This window comes from Podarcis vaucheri (genome assembly GCF_965113315.1).
Source record: "Podarcis vaucheri genome assembly, chromosome: Z".
NCBI lineage: Eukaryota > Metazoa > Chordata > Lepidosauria > Squamata > Lacertidae > Podarcis > Podarcis vaucheri.
Window position 1 is genome coordinate 44,698,711 of NC_138758.1, and position 18,930 is coordinate 44,717,640.

Sequence of the window (18,930 nt, forward strand, 5' to 3'; positions counted from 1 at the left end):
CCCCTAAAAGAAAGTTATACTAAGTACATGATCTAATAATATCAAAAAGAATCCATATATTTAGCTCAATTTATCTGTTTTAATATGTGTAGAAAACACATACATCATTATTCACAGAATGGTCTAACATATATATTTTAATTTTAAGTAGGGGGTGGGTTACATATAAATAACTGATGTTTCAGGATATAATTTTTCGATTTAAAAAAATTGTTCAACACCACAAGCAACAAATAAAACCACACAAAGTTTTTTCAGTTACAAGCATATACAAAGCAAACCATAGTGTAGAAGCAAGAAAAGTATTCATCAGTGTGATATTGTAAGCACTCTGCTCTCATGCATGTGAAGGTTCTTATCACAGGAATCCTGTGCCTCATGCTTTATTCCTCTTACAGGGACCTCGGGGCCTCTCTGCACAGGGGTTTGAGAGACTGGGGGTGGAGAGTTTGCTGTCCCTTATTTATGAAGGAGTAGAACAGAAACCAAGCCTCCTCAGACCTGTCCCTTTTTGAGACTCCCCTTATAACTCTCTTTCTCTCCAGAAAGTAATCTGAGAGAGTTGTGTCCCAAATATAATTAATCCAGGTCTCCATTTGAGGCTCTGATTTGGCTTTCCAGTGAAATAACAACAGCCAGTTGCACTGCTGCTAACAACAACAAAAACTAAGTCCCTGTGTTTAATTCTTGAGTTTGGGTCACTTTCCAGCCATAATAGAGCTAAGGATAGGTTAGACATCAATTCCTGGCCTGTGATGGAAGAGATACAATTTCAGTGTGAATCACTTATATGATTAATAAATGGCCACCAGGCAGTTTCAAAATCCTCAAGAGCAGCTTTACCTGTTTGTACCTTTAAATGATGTGCTAATTCCCACCCTACCCTCAATAAACGCTTTTTGCACCATGCCTCTCAAGTCAGATTATGTGCATCCTTCCAGTTGTGGGTGCTAACCAAAAATGCAATAATGAATTGTGTGTAAATAACATGTTTGATCAGAAAATATGGAAAGAGGACACAACCAGGGAGTGAGACCTCAGTCCCTGAAATAATACCAATTTCTCCCTGGCAAAGGTGTAGCGGAGGGGGCCATGGCCCAGGGTGCACATTTTTGAGGGGGGCAATCAGGTGCCCCCATGACAGGCATGGAGCCCTGGCAACTGAGGTGTGGCAGCAGACAGGTTGGTTTAGTGGTCAGGTGGATGGAGGCAGCGGGCAGAGAGCTTGTTGGAGATGGGCTCTGTTCACACCCTCTGCGCACACACCCCTGGCATTCGTCCCTACCCCAGCTGTCCAGTCCAACGGGGGGGGGGGGTGCAACACTTGCCACATCCTGGGTTCCAGCAACCCATGCTATACCGCTGCTCCTTGGACCAGTTTCCAGAATTTCTGCTTCTTTAAGGTGGCTCCAATCCACCTCTTCAGCAGCCAAGACTGCTGCTGCTGCTCAGCCAGTACAGCAAGAAGCATGTCGGGGTGCAGCTGCTGTCACAGGGCCTAATGAGGGGCCTCTTGAGGCTCAGGAGCTTAAATAAGCACAGGGGAAGCAATTAAATGGAATGTGAAAAGTGGCTTTGTGGAGTGTGAAAGAGGAGCAGAGGGGCTGTAGCTCAGCAGCAGAGAATTTGCCTTGCATTCAGAAAATCCCAAATTCAATTCCCTGGCATCTCAAGGCAAGGCTAGGAGAGCTTCTGCATGAAAACCTGGATGAAAATCCCCACCCTCTGCAGTAAAGTGGGGCCACGCTGTGCTGCCAGCCTGGGCATGCACTGGGGAGCCTGGCTGGCCAACTGCTTTGAAGGGTGCGTTCACAGTGCCCAGCAAGCCCAGCACAGCTTTGTGAGATTTGCAAAAGCAGTGAGGGGCTGGCAGGCCACATGCCTGTTGCGTCCTTCTCAAGCCATCCTCCAGTGGCCACATCCAGTGCTAGATTACCAAATAGGCAGAGTAGATACCATCCTATGGGCCCCACATCTTTTAGGGGCCCTGTAACAACAGGTCAAAATAATGTTGATTTGATCTTGAAAGAAAATTACAAAAATGTATTAGAGATAATTTTTGAGGGTGGTGTGTGTGCGAGATTTCAATTGCCTAGGAGCCGCCACAGGGTTTAATCTCACACTGGCCACATTAACCCTGAATCCCTCATATCTCTCATTGAGATCCCTGAAGATGGTCCTGGCACTAAGAAATCATAGAACCGTAGAGCTAGAAGGGGCCCAATTATGGCTCTGATAGAACTTACAAAACTACGATTGTACTGCCTGGAAAGGACATGTGGAGCTGGGGGACCTGATCCTGTACCTAGCACTAAGCCTCATTAGATAGCGAGTAGCCACACTTGTCTGGTCCTCCATTGCGGTTTGGTTTTGAGCTTATTCTTCCTCAGAACCCATGGACCACAGAGCATATAATGCACCACTGCTACAGAGCAGCCCCACAGCCCTGCTTTACAGAGGTCTACCCAGTATATGAAGGGCTCTCCAGTCAATATAAAGGAAACTAAGAAGGGAGAGAGCAATGCAGGATGGGGGGTGTTCATCATTGAATTTGTTCATCATCAGTTAGCACCTGGGCAACTGACTTGAGTGAGCAAGCCAGTCAGCTGATTGCAGTTTTTCATCTAGTCCAACCCCACTGCAGTGCAGGAACCATGGGCTTTTGTGGTGGCTTTTTGTTTTGTTGGTTTGGTGATATGTTATGTTAACCTAAAAGTACATTGGGAAATGTCCCTGAGTGGTAAGAACGGAAGCAGTGGGTTCAGGTCTCCTTCCTGGTATGCCCCTTTTATACTTCTCAACCCACCCCAGGCTTGAACATGACTGGGGATGATGAGATCTCTTCTTTCTTACCACCCCCCCCCCACTTTATGTTGCATATTTTTGTTATCTAGTGTGGAAAACAAATTATGAGATCAATACCAGCACCCCAAATGCACGCACAAACCCACACACCACCACTGGGTTGATCTTGGGCTAATTTTGGCCCTTTGAAACTGGAAATTAAAAACCACAAAATTCTTCTAGAACATAATCCAAAGGATCTACAAATTGTGAAGCTGGTGGAAAAGAAATTCAATTCAGTTCACATGCAAAGGCAAACCTACCTCATTCATACTTTCTGGAACAATACATGAACCACAATGCGGCCAGCCTTTGAAATTTGCACTGCTCTGAATTTTGCAATGCAGTTTTCCAGCCCAGCAATGTGTACAAAAATGCATATGCTAGATTAAAGTGTGCTGTGCGTACACATTCATACAACAACATATCAACATAAAAACAACATAAAAATGTATAATAAGTTTGGGGAAATTGCCTATTAAGATAAATTTGCACTAAAATGCTGATGAATTTCCATGAGGATTTTGTTTTTTTTAATGGCAAACTGATGTGGAAATGTAGAAAACAGAACTTAAGTCTGCAAGGAAAGATGGAGTCTGAGAGAAACTGAAATTGTCAGCGAGAAGGCAACTGGGGTATGTCGAACCCTGCAGTTTTTTTCATTTTTGTAGCTTCAGTAACCTTCCCATGCCTGATACACACTATGGGTTATATTCAGTGTCAGTTCTACTCAGAGGAGACCCACAGAAAGTAATGTGCATTACTAACTTAGGGCCATTCATTTAAAGTAGTCTTCTCTGAGTCAAAATTAATTCAACTCTATCGAAAATAATGGGTTGTATACTGCCAAGTTCAACTCAGAGTATAACAATTTAAATGAGTGCACTTAAGTTAGCAACGTCCATCAGTGTCAGTGATCTACTCTGAGTAGGACAAAATTGGATACAGCCCATCAGTTTCAGTGGGCTGTATGCAGCTACTCAGAGTAGACCCATTAAAAATAATGGAACTAAGTTAGCCATGTTCATCATTTGCAGTGGGTGTACTCCGAGTCGGATGCAGTGGATTGGATAACATTTTGGAATATATGCAGGTATGCATTTTTTAAAAAGTAATAAAATAGCAATCCAAAGAGTCTACTCCAGGGCTCAGCAAACTTTTTCAGCAGGGGGCCAGTCCACTATCCCTCAGACCTTGTGGGGGGGGGCTGGACTATATTTTGAGGGGGGGGTGAATGATACAAGAGCACCACCAGCCCCGGTGGCTGCTTACCTGTGTCTTGTGAGCAGCAGAGGCTGGCAGCGGCAGCAGAGGGATGATGAGCGGTGCACTAAAGGGCTCTGGAGAGGGGCTGCTTAAAATGGTGGCTACTCGAGCGCTGCTGCTGCTGGCACCGACAAAGCCCAGCCCCCTTCCTCCTCTAGTCAGGGCAGGGAGAAGCCCAGAGGAGGGAGGGAGCAGGCGCTGCCACCACCGCTGCCGTGTGAGGGAGAGGGAAAGAATGTGCACTCTGGCAATCTATGCGGCAATTCCCAGACCATCCATGGGCCTGATCCAGAAGGCAATTGGGCCTGATCCGGCCTACAGACCTTAGTTTGCCTACCCATGATCTGCTACTTTGAATAGGACCAGTTTTGGATACAAGCCTCAGCTTTAATTCAGATACCAGGACAAAGCCGCTCATTTGTCTCCCCTCCCCTCCTTGCACCATACTGATGATCAGCAGTCACCGTGTTCAGCTCCAATCTGGTCTCGAGATGTGATTTAGCTTTGTTCTTTGTTTAAGTGTATGCACTTGACAGAGGAATACTACCTAGCTGGCACCTCCCTTGCAAAGGCAAGAAGGGAAGGGACAAGAAAGAGCCCCTAGCAAAAATAACACTTCACAGAGCTGGTCTGGGAATATGGGGGGGGGGAGGGAGGAATTACTCTTCTGATAACCTTTGCTCAGCTGATAGTCTCCGAGTCCACAATTGTTGATAGAGAGGGATTGAGTGATTATGCTGAGAACACAAAGGGGCAGTGGGCTTCAGTTAAGGGAAGGATAGGGTGCAGAGGTGAGGGCTTAGTTGGGGGTGGGAGGGGGGTGGAAGAAGGAGAGCATGAGCCAGTTTAAGAAGAACCCTGCAGGGTTAATCCAAAGACCCATCTAATCCAGTATCCTGTTCTCACAGTGGCCAACTCAGACTCCTATGAGAAGCCTGCAGCAGGACCTGAATGCAGTCACCTTTTCTTTGCTTTTGTTCCCCATTCAACTGTTATTCAGAAGGACATTCACTCTGATTCTGGAGGTTAGATACAGTCATAATGGCTTGTAGCTGCCAAGAGCCGTAGCCATTAATTTGTAAATGTGGCACTAGTCTACCTTACGCTGCCTTTTGAAGCAGAGAATCTGTCTGTCTGGTGGGGAGAATGAAGGGTAAGCTGTGCGCTGTCATTTTGTATCTGTGCACATGGGTTTGCATAGGATATCCATAGGGTTGCCATATTTCAAAAAGTGAAAATCCAGACATTTAAGCAATTTCCACCTGGACACTCCATTTGACTGCCATATTCTGGCTATGTCCAGGAAATTCTGGACATATGACAAAACTAATATCCATGTCTTATGGCTTTCTAGCAGATGTGTGCATTGATATTTTGATTTGCTTGCCAGGCATTATCTGGAGCCAACAACTCCTTCCACTTCCCTCTCATTCATTTGTACACTAGGAACTTAGGAAACCCTCTTATACTGAGTCACACCATTGGTTCAACTAGCTTCATATTGCCTGTACTGACTGGCAGAGACTTTCCAGGATTTCAAGCAAGGAGCACCTCCCAGTCTTACCTTGGGATGCTAGGGATTGAAACTGGGACCTTTGACATGCTCTAACCCCTGAACCACAGTCCCTTCTCTCTTGCGTTTGGTTGCTCTGTAGCTAGTATTCATTGACATGCTGCTTCTGATACTAGAGGTAATATATGACTATTATAACTGGAAGGCCACTAAGAGTTTTATCCTCCGTGAGTTTGCCTAATATGGTTTTGAGATTTGGGTGGATTGGTGCAGAAATCCCATCTACCATGAGTTGGTGTGCCCTCTGTAAGACATTTACACCAATTCCTTCCAAAATAGTACTGCACCAGCTAGCAGGGTTTATTGTGAAAAGAAACCCCAGATTTTCTTTCTGTTGCTATCTGATTACTTCTGATGCAATGTGGTTTCATCTGTTAAAGGAACTTAGATAAGCATACTTCTATGGTACAGCCTTTTTTTTTTAAGGTTTAGCAACCATGGACTGTTCCTTCTCAAACCCCCCTCCCCCCCGTGAACTCAGGGGATTTTAATTTTGTGTGGGTGCTAAGAATTAACAAATGCATGTGTTTTGTGAGGATTTGGTCCAAACTAGTGACGTCAAGCTTACAGTTCAAGTGAAGTTAATGAGATTTCTTACTGTAATTTCACCACTAAGCAATTGCAAAGGATTTCTGGCCCCTAGACAAAGAATTGGGTGTCCCATTTACGTCATATGCCTCTAGAAGTTCTTGACCTTTTGCTGCAATATTGAAATGATTTCTCCCATTTATGGTCACGTGTTCACAAAAGGGTTCAGTGCTCCTTGTCTTCATGCCAACTGGTTTATTGTGAAAATTGCTGTCTTTTGTAGATCGATGTAAATTTTGTAAATTTTGTGCTGTCATCACTCATATTTACTTCTGTTTATCTCTCTCCTCTCTCTCTCTTTTTGTGGGGGGCACTTAGGACTATATGACAAATGTTCTTACACCACCCGTGACCGAGGATGGGTCCTGGGGATTAACACCATCAGTGACCAGGGGAATAGAGAACCCCGCTTTTTCTTTTCCTTGAAGACGGACCGTGCCCGGAAGGTTACCACCATCACAGATCATCGTAACTACCTCGCAAACCAGTGGGTTCACCTAGCTGTCACTTACGATGGTCGCCTGATGAAACTCTATGTGAACGGTGCTCAAGTGGCCACCAGTGGGAAGCAGGTAGGGAACATCTTTAGCCCTTTGACCTTGAAATGCAAAGTTCTCATGCTTGGTGGGAATGCCCTGAATCAGAATTACCGAGGCTACGTAGAACATTTCAGCCTTTGGAGAACAGCCCGGTGTCAGAAGGAGATTCTGTCTGACATGGCCATGGTGTCTCATGAAGCAGATGCTCCTCTACCTCAGCTCGTTTTTCAGGAGACTTTACTGAATGTGAAAAGCATCTGGTCTCCGATGAAAGACAGCCCTAGTCTTCCTCAGATCGAATTCACTTCCCACCCTGGCTACCTGCTGGATACAAGCCTTGATCCTCCTCTATGTGGGCAAACTGTGTGCGACAACAAAGAGGTCATTGCCAGCTACAACAAGCTCCCAAACTTCCGTCACAAAAAGGTAGTCCGCTACCGAGTGGTGAATATCTATGATGACCACCATCGCAACCCAACTGTTAGCCGTGAACAGATAGAATTTCAACACCAGCAACTGAACGATGCCTTCAGCCCTTACAACATCACATGGGAACTGGAGGTGCTGGAAGTAAAGAACTCTTCCCTCCGGCATCGCCTGATCCTGGCCAACTGTGAAATTAGCAAGATTGGAGATGACAGTTGTGACCCTGAGTGCAACCATACCTTAACTGGGTACGATGGAGGGGACTGCCGGCACATGCGACACTCGTCATTCAACAAGAAGAAGCAGAATGGTGTGTGCGACATGGATTGTAACTTTGAGAGGTACAGCTTTGATGGTGGGGATTGCTGTAACCCAGAGATAACTGATGTCACCAAGACATGCTTTGATCCAGACTCTCCTCACAGGTAGGCACACTGCTGAGCATATAAGGTCCTTCTAATCATACCAGGCCTGCCTATGTTCCCCTCATTCATATTCCCCTCACCCCAACACCTCTTCCCATGCCCACAACAATTCATATTGATTTAATGATTCTCTTTTAAACTGACTCATAATGAATCCAGTTTTAGAATGCATGAGGAAATGCATTTTGTGTTCCTAGCTCTCATTATCAGTCCGTTTAGTTGGTTTGGTTTGGGTTGATGAGCAGCTCAGAGGGCCGTTTTGCACACACTTGAAAACTTCCTTAAAGTTTCTTGGGAATTGGTGTACAAACCTGACATCTTCATGTGCCCATGATGGGGCCCTTAGAGTGGAGGAGATATATCTTGGCACAAATTAGCAGGGGCTTGGAGGTGGGGGCACAGATCTAAGGAAGTTTGGTTGAGGCAAGCCTGGGTTTATAATGAGTTTAAAAACTAAGGGTGAATTGTAGGTTTTGCTTGAGGGCATGTATATAAATTTGTTTCCCTGTACAATCATACCTCGGGTTAAAGTCGCTTCAGGTTGAGCGTTTTCAGGTTACGCTCCACGGTGACCCAGAATTAATGGAACACGTTACTTCTGGTTTCGTCGCTCACGCATGTGCAGATGCTCAAAATGACATCATGTGCAGAAGCAGCAAATTGTGACCCACACATGCGCAGACGCTGGTTTGTTCTACTCAGGATGCAGATGAGGCTCTGAAACGGATCCCATTTGCACCCAGAGGTACCACTGTATTTGTGTGGGATTTTGTATGAATTGTGTAAGTAGGGTCAGCTGCTCAAGAAGCAGTTCTTTTTGACGGGGCCATGGTGGACACTGCCAGAGGTGGTTCTGGGATGGGAGCAGTCAAGCGGCAGCCACTCCCAGCTCAACCAGTGGTGTGGTCCTCTCTGTCTTGCCTCTCTCAGCCCAGTGGAAGTGCTGCTGATATAGGCAGGTTGGGGAAGGGAGGAAGCGTTCAGTAATGAGTCCCAGCTGAGGCTGTGGGGTGGGCCTCACCGTCTCACCTCTTTCTGATACAGCTGGCTGGAAAGCCACTTATTTGCAGGGGAGGCCTCTAATTGAGAGTGGTGCTTAATCAAGAAAACATGATGGTTTTTCTGCCTAGATTTAGAACCAGCAGGATTTTGAAAAATATCTCCATCCTTGAGTTAAGAGTCACTTGGCGCTGTTTTATTTCACCTGCTCTCTCATGCACACCCTTGTGCCTTGGCTAGAGGTATTCAAAGAATATTATCTTCTTTGTCGACAGAACAGAATCGCTCCCCAGGGCGAGGGGATGTGTAACTTTTTATGAGTGTTTTATGCCAGCCATAAACTCAAACAGAATGTTAAAACATAAGCCATACAAAAGCTTTGACGAGCTTTCTCTTGCTCAGGAACAATCTCTCGGAAGAGTCATGTGAAGAGGGAGATTTGTATGAGGAGATGAATATGGAAAGGCTGTTTTTTCTTTTTCTTTGCAAGGCTTTGTCTTTAGCAATAACTGTCAGTTGGAAGTACACATGTATTTATTAGCCGATGTGAGCTTTAGCACAGCCTTGTAAATAAAGTCTTCAGAGAAGTTACTAGCCTGCAAAATGTTTTACTGGCCTGTGGAGGGCTGGAAGAGGATGGACAAAGGGGGCTCTCCATTCATCTTCCAACTGCCTGCTGCCATTCTTTTGCTGAGGACAGAAAAGGGGGAGAATTTGTTCCCTGATTGGCTTTTGTGCTGGACCCAAAGCAGTGATGGAGCAACCCATCTTTCCTCTGCCATCTCACTTTCCATGTACACCATTCAATTAACAAAAAACCAGAAAAAGAGCCTGCTGGATTAGATCAAATAGCCCATCAAGTCCAGCATCCTGCGAGCAGGATCCAAGCAAAAGAGAACTCTCCCCTCCTGTGGTTTCCAGTAACTGGTATCCAGATATTGTTGGAAGCCCAGGGTCCTATGAGACCCAGCCAGCATGGCCAATTGTCACTGATGATGGGAGTTGGAGTCCATTAACCTCTGGAGGGCTGCAGTTCCTTTTTTTCCTTCAACTTCAGGATGGAGTGGGGGAAAGAAACTGAAATTGACAGAAATGCCCATTCCTAATTGTAGTAGACCTGCAAAATGAAAATTAAAAAAAGTCAGAGTCTTGCCGGGCTTGCATGTACCCTACAGTTGGCAAGATAAAATTTGGGCAAATTGTATAGTGAATCAAACTGTAATGTGCAAGTTTAATGGGTTCTGATTTCCTCAGTGTGAACTTTTACCTCCTCTTTGATAGGTAAGTGGCATTTCCATCCCCCTTTTCAAGTTGGCAATTGTTTATGTTGTATGAGGAAGCTCCAACCTGGGGACTGAATTGCAGCCCCCTGGGCTTCTCTACCTGGTCTTTGGGAACTCTCCCCAGACTACCCACCTCACTGCCCCTGCTTTCCACCCTCCTTGAGTATTTTTGCCTGGCTGGAATGTGTCCTCAAACTCTAATAATGTTTCTTGCTTGTCTGTATGGTGGGTAGAGAGGGGTTTATACAGAAATTAGGCAACTGTACAAAGTGATAGTTTACATTCATTGTTCTGCCCACCCCTGGTATGTGACCCTTGCAAGGTCGCCCAGATGGAATGTGCCTCTCATGCTAAAGATAGGTTCCTCTGTTGTTTTGTTTTGATTCTGAGCCAGGAAGGTGCTTCACATCATGATGTCAGTCTTCAAGTCCGCCTTTCCCCATTTGCAGCTGTCAGCTTGAGCAGCCTGTGATTTTCGGCTACTAAGCAAGTGCTTGTGTTTTTTAATAGCCACACATGGCAGCTATTAATAGATGGAGTTTACCAAAATATAGAGCTGCCTAACACAGAAAAGGGAAACCTGAGGGATTAATGCCAGGAAAAATTCCATGCTGAATTCCTACCAAAAGATGTAGTAACAATTAACTGCACAGAGGAAAGGGTGGAACCCATTACTTGGACACTGATATGATGATGATTATTTTAGTTGTTCTTTCACCCTCCCTCCCCCACCCCACTGCATGTTAATGGTTTTGTTCAGCCCTAATCGGTGAGTCAGCTCCTTTTTAGAATAAAAATAAGGAAATGGTTGACAAAGAACCTGCTACAAAAATAGACTTTGGACAATTCAAGAGGTTTGTGAGGCTGCAGAAGGATTGTCCTAGAGAAATTGCAGGCTCTCCTTCTGCAAGGAGTGTTCAGATTTAGGATTTTGTCCACAGTGAGGTGGCAGCTCCCAATCTTTTAGCCAAGTAGAGCCAACTACCTTGCAAGATGGTCTGTTCCACTGCTTTGCCATTAGGAAGATCCTCTGAACATTTAGCTAAAGTCTGCTTCTGTGCAGCTCACGCACATTGATACTAACTACTCTTGCCCTCTGAAGCAACAGAACAGTCTTATCCGTTTTCTCCATGAAAACCCTTCAGATATACAGTGGACGCTTGGGTGGAGAATGTGATCCATGCGGGATGCACGTTCACACCCGCAGCATTTGCAACCCGTGCCTGTGCGTCTGCGCATGCGGCGATTTGGCGCTTTTGCACATGTGCAAAGCACGATTTAGTGCTTCTGCACATGTGCGACTGCCGAAACCTGGAAGTAACCCGTTCCGGTACTTCTGGGTTTCGGTGGTCCATAACCCAAAAAAACACAACCTGAAGCGGCTGTAACCTGGTATGACTGTATAGATAATCTCTCTATTGGACTACTGTATCGCACTCTATGTAGGGCTTCCCTTGGAAGTTGCAGCTGAAGTGAAATGCTGTGGTCAGGTTATTGAGTGGAACACTTGGATGTGCACAAATTATACCTCTGCTGCACTGACCGCCAAACAGCCACTAGATCATGTTCAAAGGTGAACTGTTAACAGATAATCCAGGCAATCTGAAAGACCTCTTTCCCCTGCACAGACCTAATAAGTCACTTAGATCACCTGGGGAAATTCTTCTCATGGCATTACACCCTACAGAATATCATAGGGCAGTGACTATAGAATGGGTATCTTTTGCTATTGTCCCTGTACTGTGGAATGCTCTTCCCTCTGTCATTTACAACCATTTAAAAGCAGATACCTTGTAAAGATTAATATTTTTGCCCAGGCTTTCACTGGCCCCTAAGATTGGACCCTGAGTTCATACCCTCCAACATTTCTCTAATGAAAATAGGGACATCCTATTCAATGATGATGATGATGATGATGATGATGATGATTTTTTTATTTATACCCTGTCAATCTGACTGGGTTTAACCAGCCACTCTGGGTGGCTTCCAACATATATAAAAACATAATAAAATATTAAACATTTGAAAAACTTCCCTGCACATGGCTGTTTTCAGATGTTACTTATCTTCTTGACTCAGGGGTCGCATAATTCCATAGCCTCCAACAATTCTCCAGTGAAAATAGGGACATATTAGGGAAAAGCAGGACATTCTAGGATCAAATCAGAAACTGGGATGGCTTCTGTAAATCTGTGACTGTCCCTGAAAAATAGGGACCATTGGAAGGTCTGTGAATTGTGTGTATGAATCTCCTGAGTCTCTCTCTTATTTGCTTTTATTTTTGTACGCTCTTTTAATGACTTTAGGCTATATTTTTGTTTTAATGGATATTGTTTTTATATTGCACATAGTGTGCACCACTTAGAGGTTTATAACACCACAACAACACACAAAGTGGTTTAGAACTGCTTTTAAACAAACAAACAAAGAAAGAAAGAAAGGCAGCCATGAAAGCTGAGATAAAAATGCCTGTGCTCCAATCCTGGAATTAATTTGATAAATGGTCCTAGTACCGAACAAGAATTTTAGAGGAGTGGAATTCACTGGAGAGGAAACACATGAAATGATCAAGGCACAGAATGAGAGAAACCCTCTTCTGCTGGTCCTCAAGTTCCAAAAGGATGTAGAATGAGATGAGAGGGTAACTCTTAAAATAAGCCAAGCATTTACATTTGCAATCAAAATTATTCCACCCCATTGCAAATCAAGTTTATTCTCAAAATTTACAGGTTTTCTGCTGTTTGCAAGGAGGAAATCCAACCAAAGCAATGAAAATAGCTCCACACAAAGGATGCTTCAAGTGGTTTCCTCAAATTCAGCTGTAAATGCAACTTATAGTAAGACTGGAAAAGCCTGGCGAAGTGGCATTTTCAACTGAATTTCACCTGATTTACAACAGGGGTGAATAATTTCAAATGCATCTATATTCCTTGCACCAAGACCCCCCCTGGCTGTGTTCCTTTTGCACACTGAGGTTAAAGCAGCAGCAGGGTTTGGGATCTATGATATTGTCTTTTGTGTGACGCTGACCACAACCAGTCAGAGTGTTTGGGAAAGAACTTGTTTTGCTGTAAAGGTCATAATGCACTGCATGCAGAAGTATCCAGGTTTAGTTGCTGGCATCTTCAGGAGGGTTGCTAGCCACCATGGCTTAGTTCTGCCTTCACTGTTGGAGATTGTATGCCTCTGAATCACCAGCTGCTGGGAATTGCCAGCTACAAGTGGGGAGAGCACTCACGTCCTGTTTGTAGGATTCCCATAGGATGTGGGGTGAGATATGCCATTGACAAGATGCAGCAGGGTTCTTCTCATGCTCTTATGACACCCTAGAGAGCTAGAGTATGTAGTAACATAGAACACAGGGAGCTGTAGTTCAGCAACCTCTGGGGGGACATCAGGTCAGGGAAGGCTGAATAAACATGTGTTCATCACTCACAGACAACAGCATCATATGTCATGGTCTATGCGTCATACCACTTGGACACAATGGTCTGGGTTGACACAAGAAGATGCCTTATACTGAGTCAAACCAATGTACCATTTAGCTCAATATTATCTACACTGACTGGCAATGGCTTTCCATGGTTTCAGGCAGCAGTCTATCTGAACCTTATATGGAGGTGTGAAGGACTGAATGTTTGGCCTTCTGCATACAGAGCAGATGCTCTACCCCTCAGCTACAGCCTACTCCACAACAAAGTTGTTGTAAGGTTTTATTCTTTGTGACTTTTCAGTACCACTCATCAAACAAATCCTTAGGTGGTTTTCAAAACATTAAAATTCAGTGAAAGAAAAAATACATCCACAAATAAATTAAAACTATATGAATGCAATGATTACTACCACCAACATAAAATCAGAAGAAATAATTATTACACCAACACAAGAAACATCAAATCTACATAAAACCAGCAGCAGGAAAAGCTCTAAGTGCTGGAGAACTGAAATGCACTAAAAAATTACAATTAAGACTCATGCCTAGCCCTACACAATGCCAAGGGATGAATCAAACATCTTACAGGTTGAGTCCCCTGAATACAATGCTGGGGATCCCCCTGAAGGGCCCTCCAAGTTGATACCTGGTGATGAAAACTTAGAATCATAGAATCATAGAGTTGGAAGAGACCACAAGGGCCATCGAGTCCAACCCCCTGCCAAGCAGGAAACACCATCAGAGCACTCCTGACATATGGTTGTCAAGCCTCTGCTTAAAGACCTCCAAAAAAGGAGACTCCACCACACTCCTTGGCAGCAAATTCCACTGTCGAACAGCTCTTACTGTCAGGAAGTTCTTCCTAATGTTTAGGTGGAATCTTCTTTCTTGTAGTTTGGATCCATTGCTCCGTGTCCGCTTCTCTGGAGCAGCAGAAAACAACCTTTCTCCCTCCTCTATGTGACATCCTTTTATATATTTGAACATGGCTATCATATCACCCCTTAACCTCCTCTTCTCCAGGCTAAACATGCCCAGCTCCCTTAGCCGTTCCTCATAAGGCATCGTTTCCAGGCCTTTGACCATTTTGGTTGCCCTCCTCTGGACACGTTCCAGTTTGTCAGTGTCCTTCTTGAACTGTGGTGCCCAGAACTGGACACAGTACTCCAGGTGAGGTCTGACCAGAGCAGAATACAGTGGCACTATTACTTCCCTTGATCTAGATGCTATACCACCGGTTCTCAAAAGCATTGGTGCCAAAATCTTCAGGTTCAGGTTGAAGAACAACAGACACTGTATGCATCTATGGACCCAGAGTTGCTGGTCTGCTCATAAGTAAGCAATCCCCTATACTTCACTGCCAATAGCTATGGCTTGGGTGTACTTTTGAAGGGAAGCATCTATAAGGTCACCCTCCACGGCCTCCAGGTGCTGAGAACCACACAGATCTCTGGCTCTTAATTGTACTGCCTTACCTAACTTTGTCTCTGGATTATGTTTCAACCTAGACCAATTCTCCACACTTGAATTTGGCTTGTTTCAACTGGGCTGCGTATGCAACCCTGCCTGCATTGGTGAGTTATAATGCTGAAGGGTTGTATCTTCTGCAACTTAGCCCCTAGCCCCTGCAGGCATCCATTGGAGCACCACAAAGACCTTGGAGTACAAGGTTCTCAGCTGGCACCCAAAGGATCACAATATCATACCCTCCAACATGTCCATACCCAAAACTGAGATGTGCTGCTGAGCGAAACATGTTACCTGCCCGGGACTACGGAGCTCCAAAGCATGCGTTTTTGCACTCTGCAATCTTGTGGAAGTTCATGATCTCACACGTTTTGGGGCACCATGCTCTTGTGCATTTTTGGGTGCCATGCTCTCATATGAGAGCACAAAAATGGGATGTCCCTTTTTAATTGGCACAGTTGAGGGGTATTTACTAGATACAGCTTCTCATAGTGTCAAAATCAACATCGTGACATGATATATTGAAATGTAGCTTATTCAGTTGACCACCAAGTCCAGTATGCACAAAATACAAATCCTATTTTGTCAGTGCTGTAATACATTCATTTTTAATTTCTTCATCTTCTCTTGTATTTTTCTGTCTGACGTATTCCTTAGGAGAGTGACATGAAATAATCTTCTAAGTGTCTAATGAAGATGATAAAGTTGGTAGACAAAAGAAACTGGCACTGGTAGATGCTGACACAGGTCTGTTTCAGCATCTACCAGTGCCAGTTTCTTTTGTCTACCAACTTTATCATCTTCATTAGACACTTAGAATATTATTACACTATGAGAAGCTGTATCTAATTTTTGAGAAGTAAAGGACCCCTGACCATTAGGTCCAGTCGTGACCGACTCTGGGGTTGCGGCGCTCATCTTGCTTTACTGACCGAGGGAGCTGGCGTACAGCTTCCGGGTCATGTGGCCAGCATGACTAAGTCACTTCTGGCAAACCAGAGCAGCACACGGAAATGCCGTTTACCTTCCCGCCGGAGCGGTACCTATTTATCTACTTGCACTTTGACGTGCTTTCGAACTGCTGGGTTGGCAGGAGCAGGGACCAAGCGACAGGAGCTCACTCCGTCGCGGGGATTCGAACCACTGACCTTCTGATCGGCAAGTCCTAGGCTCTGTGGTTTAACCCACAGTGCCGGTTGTTATCATACAGCCTGTTAAGTGCACGTGTTTTTTCAATTGGATTTGCGTAATATAGGCATTCTGGTGGTTTTGTTTTTACAGTTGAGGGGTATGCAATATAAGCAGTAGACCTCCTCTCCCCTCAACTGTCACCTGGGGGCAGCCATTGCACCAGAGTCACTGGCAGAGCCAGGGCCCATTTCATCAGCTTTGCTGGAGACCCAGCTCAACCAAGCACCTCCTGCCCCCAAACTGTGCCAGCTGGTCATTCTAGGAACAGAAATTGGTGTCTCGATTTTGATTTTCCTTCCCTGTTCCTTTTCCCTTGTGATTGTGCGCCTTGCGGGTAAGGACTGTCTTGTTTTGATTGCATGTAAGCTGCTCTGGGAGCCTTTCTGGTTGAACAGCAGAGTATGAATACTCCAAACAAACAAACAAATAATAAAAAAGGCAAGCCTTTGTAGGGAGCACATTCCATAACTGTGAGCTCCACCACCAAAGAGCCACTCTGTGGCAATAATTAATAAATGATACTTATTTAATAATATTTTATAAAAATAAATTGTAAGAGGGACTTTGGAAGGAAGGGTGTGATACACATTTAATTAATAATAATAGATGATTAATAATAGGTAATGATTGATAAATAATACTAATAAAGTAATAATAGTTACTTGATATATCACATTTATCTAATTTAGTTACATATGCCAGTTTTTTATTTTATCTGTATAGGATTAATATCTAATTTATGTATACCCCTTAGATTTTTTAATTTACTTCAGCAGTTTATTTTTTTAAAAAAAACTTAAATAAGTATTAAGTGCTGTGCAGGACACAGAAATTATCAGCTCTGTGTCTCAAAGGAACCTTCACTCTGTTGTTGCTGCCAGTTTAAAGTCTCCTTGCATTTAGCCTAAAAACTGCTCATCTGTGAACCTGCCTCAAAATGTACACTGGATCTAGTAAATACAAATGTCGGGGAGCGGGAGTTTGTCAGAGCAATAAGGAGGAAAATGTTTTGTTTTTGCAAACTTGGCTTCTGTAAATCTCCTGATGCTGTTCCTTTTATCTTTTGTGACTTTTTCTCCTTGTTACAAAGATTGGGTGTGCAGACTCTGGAAAAACATCAGGGTGCCAAGGGAATATCAGGTGGAGATGAGGGCGGATAACAGGCAAATGAGTGCAATTCTCCTGAAGGCTCGGGTTGTTGAAGAGACTTGTGCAAAACTCACTAGCATGTGTTAGGGATAGGGGAGAAATTTGGTTCCATGTGCATTTAAAGGCAAACCTCTCACTTTTCAAAGCACTACAAGAACTGGAACAAAGCCATCCTTCTAAATTTACACCTCGTTGAATTTTGCGGTGCAGTCCTCCAGGCAAGCAAGGTGTACACAAATGCATATGCTAGTATAAAGGGTGCACAGAAATACATATTTTCATAAAAAATAACATGCAGAAGTGCATTATATTCAGAGAAATGGATTTGCAAAAATGTACGTTTTAGGAGAAGTTTGCACTAGAAAGGGTGATGAATTTCCATGAGGACTTAAACAAAAACAAAAAATCACAAACTGATGTGGAAAGATGGAGAGCTGAGTTGACAGTCTTGCCCATCTCTAGCACACGCACCCTCTCAGGGGTCTTCTCTTCATCATGCCCTCAATCAGTGCTTCTCAAACGAGAGTCAGAAAACAAGAAAGTTGAGGCCATATGTACGTACTTTGCAAGGTATTTCCATTGATCTGGAGCAACCACTGAAAAATACTCTTCCTTTAGTGCCTACCTATCTGCCTACAGACAGAACCTCTGTGGCCAGTCTCAAAGCCCATAACTTATTTATACAATACAAAATTAATTGACTGGCAATCCAGGCCATGTGTGAATCCGAAGCCAAGAACTGGCAGTCAAGATCAAAAGGCAGGACCTATGAACAAGCCAGGGGTCAGGACAGAAGAGTGAGGAAAGACACATGGGAGCTCACATAGCCCTTGTTTGTCAAACAACAGTACAAAGCCCCCTTACAATCCTTTCAGCTCAGGAGGAGCCCATGGCCAGCCTGGATGGAGTTAGCCTGAAAGGGTTTTCACTGAGAATCTATAGTGCCATGGGGCAGTGGTTAGCAAGTCCTGCTACGTTATGAGCTGTGATAAGCAAATCCTACTTCCATAGTCAAAATTATGTGACAGTGGGGTGGGGGTGGGGCAACACCAGGGGAAAGACCAGGCCTTGCTTGCTCACTCCTGGAAGCATCTGGTTTGCATTGAAGAAAACAGGATAGTGGACCTTAGTAAAAGATTAGCAGGACTGATCTTTTAAGTTCTTCCATTCATCCTATGAAGTATGCATGGTGCTCCACAACAATGGTTTGCCATTTGATAAGACCTGTTATTTATCCTTTCTCCTCATGCTGCCTGCCTCACCTAATACCTTTTTTAAAAAAAAAAAAAAGGTCAGGAGTAATCTGGATTTGAACTTGGTGTCATTGCATGTTTTCTTCTAGGGCTTCTGCCAAAATAATGGATTTTTGAGTTGCTCAAAGTTTGGGGGCAGGGGGGCAACAGACTTTGGAGGGGGAGTTTATTTTGGGCTCTGGTTGTTCTCCAATAGCAGTGGCAAGCCAGAAACTCTTGTAAGCACTGTCATTTGGGCTGGGGGGTGGAGCATTGTTCCCTCCCCCAGCCCCTGAATCCAGCCACTTGTAACACTGAGTGTCTTCTCCTACTATCTTGTGATTTATCTTTTCTCTGTGTTCGCTTCTGTTCTTCAAACAAAAATGGACAATGGATTAAAAATGGATTAATGAAGGGTTGTTTGTTGAAAACAAGCAACCTAGAATTCCCACATAAATGTCTAAGCATGAAAGTTGAGTATTAAGCAACATGTATATACAAATTGGTGATGGGTG

The 18,930-nt window shown here is 44.2% G+C and overlaps 1 protein-coding gene across 1 annotated transcript in view; it reads left to right on the forward strand.

Moving 5' to 3' along the window:
* PAPPA (pappalysin 1) overlaps positions 1 to 18,930 on the forward strand; it is a 243,570-nt gene that overhangs the window by 24,166 nt on the left and 200,474 nt on the right. The window contains exon 2 of the mRNA XM_082208779.1: positions 6,590 to 7,661. Within this exon, the coding sequence (XP_082064905.1) occupies positions 6,590 to 7,661 (1,072 nt within the window). The remainder of the gene's footprint in view (positions 1 to 6,589; positions 7,662 to 18,930) is intronic.